Raw genomic sequence first — 14499 nt, 5'->3', positions numbered from 1 at the left:
ACTGATCTTTTCAGCAGTGGAAGAAGAGTAGAGAATAACATAGAGAACTGTATAAGAAGACAGCAACCTAAGATACGATCAGTCTATTCAGTGAGGCCATGTTGAAGGTGTCATTCCATCAACCAATGACAAGGGTCACCCATATTAAAAACTAACCCTTGGAGTTGCATCACAGAAGCAAGATCTACAAACACAGCATCGACTTCAGAGGAAAACAAGAACATTCTCTGCAGCCCTTGAAACTAAGATTGGGATAGTAAAGCGACATATCCCCCATTATCTTTTTCCATCTCCATTAACCCAAAGATATTGAGGTCGATATATTAGATGACGTTTGCCTGGAGTACAATCAAGGATGTGTGGGGAACAGGTGAACCAGAGACGAAACTGGCTTTTTTTCATAATTACCACACATAAAAAGAGATAATCATCAGTTTGCCAAACTTATGTGTATTCCCTTTTGTATTTCTTTATATATTTCCAACACAACATTTGTTCTCTTATTTCGGGGGCCACGAGTGGCCGAGTGGTCTAAAGCATTCCCCGTTCCGCATCACTGCCATCTCACCTCTGTATGCGCGAGTTCGAGGGTCGGCTAGCATAGGTACGTGGGAAAGCCTACCAGTTCGTGGGTCGGTGGTTCTTCCGTGGGTCTTCCAGGGTTCTTCCTCCACCAGTTATACTGGCCGCCATGTATAACCTATCCGGTGCTGAAAATGGTGTTAAAGCCTAGAACAACAGCAACAACAACATTTCCCTCATTTTAAAATGATTGTATTCAAGATTTAGTGGTTTGTCCATAAACACTTTCTACCCTTTTGTGTGATAGCGTATGTTTAGTAGGTTTGGTGTATGAATGTGAGTGCCTCTACTAAACAAAACCGTACCCTTATCCAACGTGTGTTTGTTGGATATAGTAGTGTGCCTATAATGGCTTCCTACCTTTGCTTGTATGATAGCGTGCGCTTGATTAATTATTATCTATACTTACACAAACTATCTTCCCTTTATCCATTGTGTGATTGTATGTAGTATAGTGTTTTGTATGGAAAATATGGATATGCAGTTTAATTTAGGTCCGCACAATGTATATTGTTCATGCTTTTCTCTTCTATTTGATATGCGTTTTGTGTGAAGAATGTTTTCCATCACGTACGTACGTCAGCCATAAAAAGCAACGCTGTAGCATTAGACAACAAGACTAAAATTAATTCAGCTCAGCCATGCAAAATTGGTCAGTTGCAGGAAGCAGTAGACATAGTGGTGCGGTTAGAAGAGATGTTTGAACAAGAAAATGCACAATGGTACAGACTAAGTCGTGTTGTCCTGAAATTAGATGGTCTTGAAGCATCCAAGAGCATGGGGAAATACGTAATAGCAAAGGAAATTAAGAAGATAAATGTTACTTTCAAGGATCTAAATAAGGAAATGAAACATTAGATGAAAGAAAGGGATATTCAATACCTAAAAAGCAACTGAGTGATGGTCAAGGAAACGTTTAGACAATGCCACCTTCCAGATTGAACCCACATTGATGAGAAAGAAATATATTACGTATAAACCATGGTAGAAAAATAGTGACTAAAGAAAAAGATGTAGGAAATTGGTCACACTCGCCAAAGGGAGTCCTTTTCTTAGAGAATTCTCTCATGTTTATCTATGCACGACATGTACATCAATAATTCATCTTTTTAGTCTTCCTATATTACACTTTCATATGTGTGTAACCTTATATTTGAACATGGGAAGTAAATAACAATGATTGATATATATATATATCGTTTTCTCTTTTCACTACGATATAGCCCTTACGATGAAAAACGTTGAACAATCAATCTGAGCTAGAAATGTGTTAATGGATAAAGGTTTATTCATTTTGATATTATTCCAAATGAGCTCGAGAATTAATTGTATGAGTGAAAATTAAATCTGCAAATGAGCTTGTGTATTTGGGGAAAGGGTATCAGACAGGTACAGAAATCAAGAAAACACTAATCCCGTAAAATCAGTTCAAACCAACATGTTAGTTACACGTGTGGTGACTTTGGACAATTCTTCTTTTTTAATATGCAAAGGTATTTATTATTTATATAACTGGAATATGAAACACTAGATAGTCATGTATACACCACAAGTAATTCTAAAACGAAGTTCACGAACAAGTTCTCAATTATTATTATATTTGCCATGACGTAAGCCATCTTACTTAAGTTTTCCAAAAGCATCGATACCAAAACAAAAACGCTTACATAAACAGACACAACGAAGTAGGCCTGTTGGTAAATAGCTAATCTTGCAAGTGTATGGAAAGATTATATGGCAAAAACTACAATTTAAACAGAACAATGTCTCGATTTAATAGTTATTGGCTTGATGGAAGAATTCAGAACGGTTTGCAGAATTAAACCACTTTTTTCTACACTGAACGTACTGTATTAACAGGAAATTAAACTCCCCAAATAGAAACAAAACATTTCGAAAACGAAGATAATTGTTTCTTTGTCAGTTGTCTAAACTGTTTGTGGAATTTGTGAATAATTGATCCTAAATGTAGATGCAAGGTGTCCAAATAATTCTGTCGAACATATTATGTGTTGCAAACTCAGGATCATTAGATGTTTATATTTAAATTGTTATTATGTTGTAAAGCCGAACCAAAAATATAAACTAGACAACTACTAACTGTTTGGCCAAGCTTAATAGCAGCTGCACCTTGGAAATCTGCGATTTAAGCTAGACGGGTACTATACCTATACAACTCAAACCTCTAGTTACTCTTTTCATAGACACCAATCTTAACGTTGCATAAATTAAAATTACATTGAGCACTACATAACCAAGCACACAACTCATTTTTCTACAGATTCAAATTAACACAGATGTTCTGAATATTAACAGTTGCGTTCTTCAAGGCCTTTATTTATTTAATTCATGCAAAAGCTTCCTTAATCAACATGTCATCACCGGTAATACGTTGTATTATTTGTTATCCTGGGAAGAAAATCGAAATCAAGGATGACCACAAAGATAATCTTTAAAAAACGTTTAAACACGATGCTAAAAGCAAATTCCACGCTAATATTACAACCGTGTACCGACCAGAAAGTTTTTTGTATGCTGTCACATTTAGAGACTAGTACTTTCCTTAAATATTAATTATTAGTCCATGACAAAAAAGAGATATAGAGTAGATACGCCAAGTTGCTGAAGTTTTCATATAGAGGCGCAAGACTATCTCATATGTCTATAGGTGATTTCCTGTCATTATCTGCCCCTCTCGATCTCTCCCCTTCACGCAAGAGTACAGGCACACATACGTTCAACACAGATTTACTGCAATATGCAGTCAGTCTTTTTATAGGGAAAGAAAAAAAGGAGAAAATAATTCCTAACAACAGATGTTTTCCAGCTTAATTTTATCGAATTTATCAGATATTGCTGCACCACTCAAAGACCAGAGCCCATAACGGATTGTACGAGAATGTTTTTATTTTTTTAAACTGAAGGAAGCCATTGTCCATCTCCGGTATTTTGATATTAAGAATTATTAAAGCATTGTATCCGACACGGTGCCAGTATTGTATGTGACACTTTGTTTCAAGAAAGAACACCAGCACCAGACATTTGATGTAAGCAGCCAGTGATGATTTGTAATCGTAAACCAGCGTCAAAGATTCGCATAACTATAGTCGACGCAAACCTCAAAGGCATAATATTTCGTTGCAATCCAGATATAGATGATTTGTTCTCCACTGTAAAATATGCATCTGGCAGCAACGACACGATCGATGATATGATGTGGCGATTCTAGTTCACAAAAACTATTCTTATCGTAAGTGGCGTTTGTCAAACACAGTTTGGATTGAATTTACACTACAAAATAAGACGTCTGTACTACTTTGTCTTCTCATTAATGTAAATCGGGTTGTGGCCGAAGGTACACGAGCTGGACATTAGCCATTATTCAGTCTGGGCGGTAGGAAGGTTTTGAGTACGCCGCTATTGGTTCTGGAAGGAAATTTCCTTACGATATATTTAGAGCAGGGCGGATGATTATAAAGTTCGATGCACACAAGATATTACAGGCTGGGCATGTGAGGTCTCTAGACGCGATGGTCGTGGGTGTGAGGCGTTAGCGGCAGTCGTCCTAGTTAGACTTGTCCATGGTCGAGACTTCCTGGTCGCGTGGTTGGATGCTGTACGATTGCATGTTACACTTGAGTTTCTCTTTGTATCTTTTCCTCAAGCACACGTGGAATTGCTCGAGCTGCTTCACGTGCATGTTCTATACAATTCATATTTCGCAGCCGTATAGCAGGGCGGTAGGGACAAGAGCTTAATAGACTTTTATATTACTGGGCATCCGAACGTCTTTACGCTTCAGGATTTAGACAGGAAGCTTTCCTAGTGCGTGGATATCTTTCCGGATCCCGGTTGTCCAGAGACACATCTTAAGACATAGTGCTTCACATGTATATAAAGCTCTCTACGTTCTATTCTTGATGGTATGTTTTGGTTGGCTTGAGAAAGGATCTGACAGAAGATGGATGGATGGATGGATGGATGAATGGATAGATAGATATATAGATATATATACAGATAGACAGATATTAGTTTGCATACTGATAGCGTCAAATAATAAGACCTCTTGTAACGAAAATCACCTTAATTAAATCATTTGGCTGTAAAGCTGATAAGATGCACAGAACATATAACTAGCTTTCTAAAATATATATGGATATGGTATATTGAACATAATCATAAATAAACAATCCAAACTTGCATTCTTACAATAGAAATAATATAGTCTCGGGTGATCTTGAGACGAAACGAGCATTGCAAAATCATCACTATTGTATTATTTTGAAGCAAACCAAACTAGCTATAGTTTTAACAAAGATGTTACGTTCCAGCGCTGAACATAGGCACAAACTGTATCTTAACTAGATACTGACCTGCGGTATTGTTCTTAATTAGAAACAATATAAATGACACGACACGTGGACATATCAATTGCAGCAGGTAGAACTTAACGTCTGCTAAATACATAATGTCAAAATAAAACCGTAGACTTATTTGCATACCATTCAAAGGTCTAAAAATGTTCAATTTTTAACCATTTTGCTTACAAATACACGATTAGAAAGAACGATTCATCTTTAATGCGAATAAATGCAATCACGCCATATGCATCTAATGTTTTCGTCAGTAACAATTGCGCCTTTCGTAAGTCAAGAAAGGTGACGAATTCGTCAAGAAATCAAATTGGGGAATCTAGTGGCATCTGACCCAACGTGTCCTGAATAAAATCGTCCCATAAATATAAGCACCTCAACACAAATATAAGAGTATTTCTGCATTCTCTCAAAAGTTTAATCATTTATATTATAAATATACTAAATAACAAACCGTTATTAAGAAACCTAAAATAAAATTTACGAACATTTTAAACAACACAAATGAAGTGCATTTTATATTCTTTCAAGTGGCAGAAAGGCATGAATCATATCGATTGCTGCGCCAGCCTGTAGGGCATATCTTTAAGACGGTAGTATGGATCATTATAAACGATAGTTTGGGGCAAGCAATTTTACCGACATGATATACCACAAATCCACATTTCAAGAGACGGGTGGGAAGATAGTAAATAATTACAAAAAAAACCCACATATAATACATATTTACACTGAAGCAATATATATCGAAATATTACAATGTTAGCAATAACATCAAATTAAAAACTAGACTAACATATCTAACAGATATATATTGTTTTACTTTTGAATGTTTTGAGTCAACGATTACGTCCTTAATAATATTTCTAAAACAAATAAAATTGTTTAAAAATTAGATACATAATGTCCTAATGATGCAAGAGGTGCTCATAGTAAAAAATAGTGTTATTCCTTGTGAGATTACTTGTTCCACATGATTTTATTTTCATGTTGGTGTATTCATTTTGGAAAAACGTTAAAACATAGGACCATACAATGAATATGTATATTTGAGTCATGGCAGGTGAATCTCTAAATTTATTTAACTCAAATAAAAGACATTCAATGTTGACGAAGTATCGTTTTATACACAAAAGTTATTTTTCCAGCACCAGTTTGAAAGTATACAGACAAACATAATACGATCTTATGAAATATCACAATTTTATGTGGCAGAATGCGTACAGGAGATTTTTCGATACTTTAGATGTGTTTGAACAATGCTAACCTTTTATCCCTTCCACCCCATCTTTTGATAGGTGGGTGTGATTGACATTGAGTAGAATATTTACTAGAGCCTTGATCAAGAATAAAATATATCCTCTGTAAAAGTAGAGTATGCAGAAAGATCACAATGAACGATATGATGTCGCAAACCTGGTGAACTAAAAGTAACGAGACCTGACCATGTAATCCGTCCAGCATAAATAAACATATCGTGTTTAATCTTAATATTACAGTGATGTGCGTATGTAAAAATCATCTATACATTGACAAAGGTGTATGCTGGTATACGATGTCTGCACCATCTTGTCTAACTGACGCTGCAATAACTTAATTTTAATGAAGGCCCATTGGCTGCATATTATTGGGTGTTGGTGTGGTCGCTAAACAGTAGATATAACACGGCTTTTGTATTTTCCAATCGGGCGAGAAATTATTGTATCTATGAGACAAATTATTTTTGGAACAGACAGCCGCACACACACACACACACACACACACACACACATATATATATATATATATATATATATATATATATATATATATATATATATATATATATATATATATAAAGTTGTCTAGAGTCGTGTAAATAGGCCCACTGTGCCGAAAATATCAAGGCCTCTCTGGAAATCTACATTGCATAAAGCATTTAACTGGAATTACTACAAGGGAAAAATATAATTATTTTTTAAAATCTAGAGTCTAGAATTTACCCGTATTACAAATAAGCGCAAATTTTAAAATTCCAAACGTAAAATTTATCAGGAGAAATTAACACAGAAAGATTATTTCTAAACCAAAATACGCTAGATTCAGTTAGATCAGACAAAATTAATAATCGTTTTGCCTTTCACAACGTGGCTACGTTTCCAGAACAGAGTATACTCTCAAAATGTACAAGTTACTAACACTATAAGAGGATAATCATAAGTAAGGATTTTGTGAGAATTGCTATAAAGCATATGACTTAGTTACATATTGATTGCTATAAATCATATGACTTAGTTACATATTGATTGCTATAAATCATATGACTTAGTTACATATTGATTGCAACCAGTCCAGCTTAATATCTGCTGAATGGTACTTACATGCATACTCTCTGTAGAAAGCATACACAGTTCACAGGTTTGCGTACTTTGCAAAAATATAAAGGGTTATGCTCGATAACCATTTTTGCTTGAAATAATACAGGACAATGAAATGCTCTTCAATGTCCTTGTGAATGGAAACATTCTTGCCATCTTGATTAAATGTTATCGACAGTCATTGCAGCAGACGTACCATACTTATTTGTACCAGTCTTAAACGGTAACTAGTGTCCTTTTGTTAACAAACAATAAGTTGACAAAGATGTTACATGTAAAGATGAAGAAGCTAGGGAATATGATGACATTTATCCTTTATATAATGTCTTCATAAACTTAAACATTTATTGACCCACAAATATAAAGGATGAATCTGCATTTGTAACTCAACATATTACTATAACTGATTTATTTGAAATGAACGCTCGCAGTCTTGCTTTCACTCTACCTTGCATTCAGCATGTGTCTATCATAAACAAATGCAATTAAATCACATATGTAACAAAAGTATTAAACATTCCAGAAACGTTGAAGTAGACGAACACCGGAAGAAAAGGTTGTGGAAGAAGACACGATGCATCGATTAATCTGCACCAATGAAGGACATACTAATTAGTGGATGACCTCGCTAAGTTCTGCTACAAAAAACACACATATGTTGCATATCATTTAGTGCTGTGTCACTTGGCTACAAATTATACTGAACGTCTGTAGTGTGGGTAACAATACACATTCTCTAGACAAGCTACGTTCCTACACAACGTATGTAAAACACATATTTTATGTATGAGCCAATTATGTATAAGTATATTAAACTAATACAAATGGTATATTTTATAATGAACAATATATCATAAACATTAAAATGCCTAAGGTAACGTAAGGCTTAATTCAATAACAGCAATATACAATATGCAAATATAATTTTATTCATGTACAATATGTAAGTTAAGTCCAGAATATCATAAATGTTTTTCAGAAATTTGAGATTGCTTAAGAATGTGAAGGTTACTGAACTAGTAATATAGTTAGTTCTCATTTTCAAGGAAAGCAATCTGATTTTAATCCATGTGTGATTGAAAGTAGTACATTTTCTATTTCGACTTAGTGTATCAATTTAGGAAACTCTTTTACCTGACCATACATTCAACCCCTCCACTTCTTTCAGTGTAGCTAAATATATGATCTTATTCACATAAGCGAGAACATAAAAAATGTGGAAGAAATAGCAATTAATACAAAGACACTTAATTTTCTGGGACCAATTTAAAAGTATACAGTCAACAAAATAGTTCTTGCAACATATAAAAATTATATGGGTCAGCAGTCTAATCTGAAAAAGCAGACTGTTACGAGAAGATAACATGAGCAGAAATTCAAGGTCTTGCGAAGTTGGATTAGCTGTCGTACTGCTCCAAGTAGGTCTTAATGGCATCATAGCAGAACTTGAATTGAACCTGTAGTTATAAAAATAGAATTAAAAGATTAGGTCTGGCCATTTATATAGAATCAAAATTGCAAAACTCCATAACTGTGTAATACTGGTTACTATAAACAAATTATGTGTCCGGCATTTTTTATATTTGGAATTTGAGGTATCTTGAAATCGTTTCGGACTACGCTTTTTTATAATAACCTTACTCTAAGTCTACCTAGCTTATTTTGCTTTAAGTATATGACTATGGATTTAGAATACTTCTAGGTTGTCTTCATGAAAATTGAATGCATCCCATTAAGTGTAATATATCTCTGTAGCAAACTACATTTCTCATTCACCACTGCACTCTACTTTGTTTGAAAATCACTAAATTATAATTACTATTTCAGTCTTTTTGCGATGTCTGACTTATGATTAATTTGCTACAATATTTTACAAAGTCGTCCTTCATGTAAGCTCGATTTATTGTTTTTTCATCAGAATTTATTATAGAGGTATCTAATATTATTCTTTAAGTTGACATATGTCATATTACATACTTCCACGTTCTATGTTTAATTTGTTCGCTGGTGTACTTTGGTGTATTCCTGTGCACTAAATTAAATTGAAAGTATGCTTTGTACACTGCATTCGGTAGATTGTTTTGTTGTTCAGAAAATTCAAAATTTCATCCTAAGAGACGCCAATCACGTTGAGGCAGCAATGTTTTTCCAGACAAATTATCCAGAGGTATACTCAAAATAAACCTGATAATTATACGAATTCTTAAAAAATATATTGATTGCAAATATACTTTTCAGTGACCTCGTAATGCACATATTTTCAAAATCAGACGCTGAATACAGCTTTAAAAAAATTACCACGTTATTAAGTTAGAAAATATACCATTATATATTTTCGTATTTGATTGTCTGTTGCATTCCAAGCGCATGTGACAACAAATGACACGGATATTATATTTATCGTCACCACGATCATCTTCATGACCGATAGGTTTAAATATAATCATGAATGAGTTGCACTAGATGACCAATTCTTTCACCCTCCTTTCACCCTTTGATCTTCAATCCCATCTCCCTCTCTAATGCTGACAAATGAAAAGTTCTCCTTATTCTCCACTGCCTCTTTCCCTAGCTGATGTAAACATTCAAGCAATATTCGTGCTGAGTTATAGATTTATTTCATTATAAACAGTTTCTTTAAGACATAAAAAGTAAACGTAACTTCACGAGTATAAATGCTATTTTAAATTAGGAGTACAACCGATCAAAACTCATCCATACATTTGTCAGCGTATTAAATATATGTGTGCGTACGTATGGTTTAAAATGGTCACTTCATCACTGACAAAAGTTAAGATACATCATACAATTCCGAATAGGAGTGTTATTGTTCGTGCTGTATTATATGTTAATTTGTTTCCGAACATAAAATTAATTCATCTTAAAGGACTCTAACCCGTAACTGCACATTGTAATATTCGGTTCTAAATTGTGCAAACATCGGATGCAATTTCAGATATCTGAAATCAAGGAGTTGAGAAGTTTAAGTGGGGTCAATAAAACTAATCAGTTCTCTGCAGTGGAGCTAACACACACACACACACACACACACATATATATATTAGGTCGCACCCTGTTAGGACACTTTGTCACTTCTTTGTCCAGCGACCTGCTAAGAAAATTGTTTATCACTCATGCAATCCCTTTTTCTTTTAAAGTTTTCTCACCACGCTAGGAATGACTTGAGGCCGTCTGCTGCGCATTTGTTTTATAATTTGCTCAATAGCAACATCTTGTTCAGCCATCATCCTTTCTATCAGGGCAGTAACAACACAAAACAATCCGCTTCTCTCGGCTCCATTCCTGTACGGGTTACATTTATATTAATTAATGGACGATTCTTGTTTCAAATTGTTCAAATTAAAATTATGGTATAATAATAAAAAAGTACTAGTCGAATAGTTCAACCTCCTACTGGAAACAATTGTGCGCTCATTTTTGTAAATATTATTGGATGAGGAAAATGTTGCAAAACCAATTAATGTACCTTATAGATGGAAGGTGGAGAGCAATGTAGTCGAATGTATTATCACAAACAGTGACACATCAATGGGTGACAAACTGAATATCAAGGTGGTTTCTGTGTAACCCACATAGTTTATTTGGTACAACGTATTATCTCAATGATTTTATTTATTTTTAAGCGTTTGATAAAGAATTGTATTGATGTCATATTTACCACAATCCCGTAAGCAGGTCCAGCGTGCATGTCCAATTTCAATACACATGAGAAACATAGTATCGATTATTTTCCTTCTCCATCAGGTCATTTATTGGCTGAACATGTACATACTTATAATTGATTCAAGGCAGGCAGCTCATTAGACCTGCCTTACACCAGTTAGGTTGAGTATTGTTTTTCTTTATATGCAATATGTTTATGTATTTTTTGGGTGAATTGCAAATAGAATAATCCACAACATGAGAGCTATAACGTTTCAATAATACATTGGTAGCAGTTATTTAACGTTCAAGTTCTGCATAGTACATAGTGATTTTGGGTAGTCGATGTCATTTTTTGATTCCTCGTTGAGTGTTTGCAGAAGCCGATGATATCTCTTAGTTTCGAAATTAGTAATTTTGGGTGCAAAAATAGATATTGTATTTCATTTTCAAAATAAGATTTCTATAGTAATATTCAAGTCATTAAAGTAAATTGCCTTTGCAGTTGTATGTTTTAGATGGTAGATGTTCTTACTTTCCTCATTAACATATTGATTTGAGTGGTGGTGATGAATGGGTTGTGGTGTACCGTATAAATAATGGATAACATTGAGAGCATTTTGAAATGTAGATGACATTCATTTTTTGCTCACACATTTATAACGTTCTAATTTGGTCATCTTTTTTTATTCTCTGTTGACGAATTCCGCTTTCAGTGATTTAATACTATTCTTACGAACAAAACCCAGGTAATATGACTACTCTCGAAACCATCTATCGCGCTACAAAAAGATGTGCGCATGTTTGTCAAAGGCATTCACTTCTGACACTAACTGGCAAGAAGATTTATCCAGTTGACACCAAAGCAAATAACTGAAACAAATAAGGAAATGCTTTTGAACTTGCACCTTACTTAATAATTAATTCGGTCTGGCATGGACAATACATAGGGAAGACTCAACCTCTATATGCAACTGTCAACGGGATATTTGTAACTCTTTGTAGTGTGCAAGCCAAGTTAAGTTATATCGTAAACGTATCTTACATGCAATGGACAATTATAGGCTTGTTGCCTGTTTCCTGTTGCATGTTCTGTATCAGATTGATCTGCTTCAACATTGCCGACGGTGACTTGGGCACTGGTTCATCATCGTTCCAGTACATTGCTCTGCTCAACTGCACCTTGCAAAGCTGGAAATATTTAAAATGATTCCCTTGTACAAGATAAAGCGATAGTATTTCCTGCGTCATATCATCATTTACTTTAAAGTGTTTCTAGCTGATCAAGGGTATCGTTTTTGAATGTATTTATTTTCCTTATTCCTTTGATATAACCCCTTAAACGACAATAAGCCTCGATATAACTACTCTGCATTACAGTTTCCGACTGTTAATCTCCATGTTTACGAGCACATAACAGAAGAGATCGGGCTCATTTAAGAGCCCAATTACATTACTGCAGTGAATCAAAAACACAAAAGATATATAGTATATAAAACCATTTTAGTACATTTTAAAACATCAAAGTGGAGCATAAATATTTTAAACCTGTCAATATTTATCTGTAAAAATAATAAGGTTGGCCAGAGTAATATGGTGAACAAAACATAATATGATAATAATAATAAATCCGTAAACTATGAACTACACAAGTAGTTAAGATGCTACTTTAAGACATGTGACCTTGCATATTTTAGAATGATTGGAGCTTTTCAAACATTATTATCTACACCGGTATCATACGTTGGAAGATAAATACATTTCCCAAGCAAAGAACACAGAGGAATCCGACCTAGACTCTTATTTTTGTGTATGGAACCCGCGACATATAGATTACTGCTAACTGAGCTAGCGAATTTAACCATAAACACAGACGAAACACCACAAATAAAACACCAAGAAAGTAGGCAACGGTCTCTTTCACACAATGCTTTGTTTTCCTACAAGGATATACCTAATATCATATAATTATACTAGTTCCATTATGGATTACTAAATCGACAGTATGGAATATCAAAATACATACATACGTATATATGTTTGGCAAAGAAATTATATTTTACAATTAGTGTATATGGCAATAAGTATTCACTAGATAAATAATTTATATTGAAAGAATCTGATAGATTAGCATCAACCCAGCACTAGTTTATGCAATCGCGTATATTGTAATGCACGTGCTATTAAGTTAAATAATTTGAAATCAACATTCCATTAATATCTAACAATGCTGATGTTTTCATTGTTCGGACTGACAACTTATGTTATTTAAAAGATCCATTCTCTATAAATATAATAAACAAGATAGACTTGATGAACTCAATGTATTATTCTTCACGTAGTACATATTTAAACTTTACCAAGTAAACAGGTTATAGTTTTCAAATTAAATTGCAACAGTTTTTGGAATGCAATAGGTTTTATCAGATTTATTTTCTGCTAGCGATGTTGATCCCTTTATCTGTTAATATGACCACCGGAGAACCAACTCGGCTAAACAACGTGACTTGTGCTTTAGCCACAAATCTTCAGTGTACATCGTAGTATCATCAGCCAACGGCACTATGTACCAGAGGCCAGAATTCGTTCTAGATAACGGCTCCACAATATTTACTGCAATGTTTTAGAACGGTTCTTTTATCACCTGTGGGCAAACCATTTGAGCTTTCCCATTGCAGTCATTGCCTTACGTTCGCCACCTTCAATGTCATGAAATATCAAACGTCAATGTCATCAAACATCATTGTTATACCGTTACAAAAAATATTCTTCTGCCCTTGTTGCTGTGTATTAATGTGAGTACAATCGTCTGAAACCTCAATAACTGAACTCCACTATTCCTGATCTTGTGGAAGGACTTTCAGGAACAATTTTTCATGCTATTTCAAGCTTACGCTAATCGTGCAATGAAATTGTAAACGTATTCTCCGTCGCATATTCCTGATTGTTTACTCTAACTCAAATTTCAAACGCTTCATTTATAATACATGTTATATTCATAACTCGGTTCATTCGAATTTCAATTTCCGAAGTTCTATTTTCAGTTCAAGTTCTTTCTGTCTTAACTTCAGTTTTCTTTCATTCTTCGTTGAGGCAGGTTTTTTCTTTATTTCCCTGTGTGGCGGCAGTTAAGATCCTCTTGATACTCGGGACTCTCAGTATCAGTAAACTCCGTTCTTTACTGTCACTTTTAGTCGATTTCGTCTTAAAGCATACATTACTCCATCAATGTAGACGTCACAACTAACCGACCTATTGACAATCTATATGCACGAATTGTAAGCTTTATCAATTTATCCATAGCCACTTGACTAGGGTTTGTTCTCCCACTAATTCGGGAGTTCGTACATGTACACTTTTAACGTTGATACAAACTGTGCACTTATCAGTCAACAATTGTTCATTATTCATTACAGTATAACAGTCACTGCTTTAAACACACACAGGTTGCTGAATACACAGCTTCTATAATTGTCAATAAATTTCGAACTTAATAAAAAACTCCAATGTCCACTCTAGAAACA

The 14499-nt window shown here is 34.4% G+C and overlaps 1 protein-coding gene and 1 pseudogene across 1 annotated transcript in view; one reads left to right on the top strand and one right to left on the bottom strand.

The window, feature by feature from the left end:
* The window catches only part of LOC149807744 (nitric oxide synthase, salivary gland-like), a 63069-nt pseudogene extending 61629 nt beyond the window's left edge, over positions 1–1440 (top strand).
* Positions 1441–8220: 6780 nt separating this feature from the next.
* LOC149807743 (uncharacterized) overlaps positions 8221–14499 on the bottom strand; it is a 145845-nt gene continuing 139566 nt past the window's right edge. Inside the window, exons 31-33 of the mRNA XM_089969957.1 lie at positions 12021–12166; positions 10480–10615; positions 8221–8769 (exon numbers count right to left, since the gene is read on the bottom strand). Coding sequence (XP_089826083.1) covers positions 8710–8769; positions 10480–10615; positions 12021–12166 — 342 coding nt within the window. The 3' untranslated portion in view covers positions 8221–8709. The remainder of the gene's footprint in view (positions 8770–10479; positions 10616–12020; positions 12167–14499) is intronic.

This window comes from Sinohyriopsis cumingii, chromosome 1 (genome assembly GCF_028554795.1).
Source record: "Sinohyriopsis cumingii isolate HCF-2022 chromosome 1, ASM2855479v2, whole genome shotgun sequence".
NCBI classification, from domain to species: Eukaryota; Metazoa; Mollusca; class Bivalvia; order Unionida; family Unionidae; genus Sinohyriopsis; species Sinohyriopsis cumingii.
This window is presented reverse-complemented; position numbering and strand designations above follow the sequence as displayed.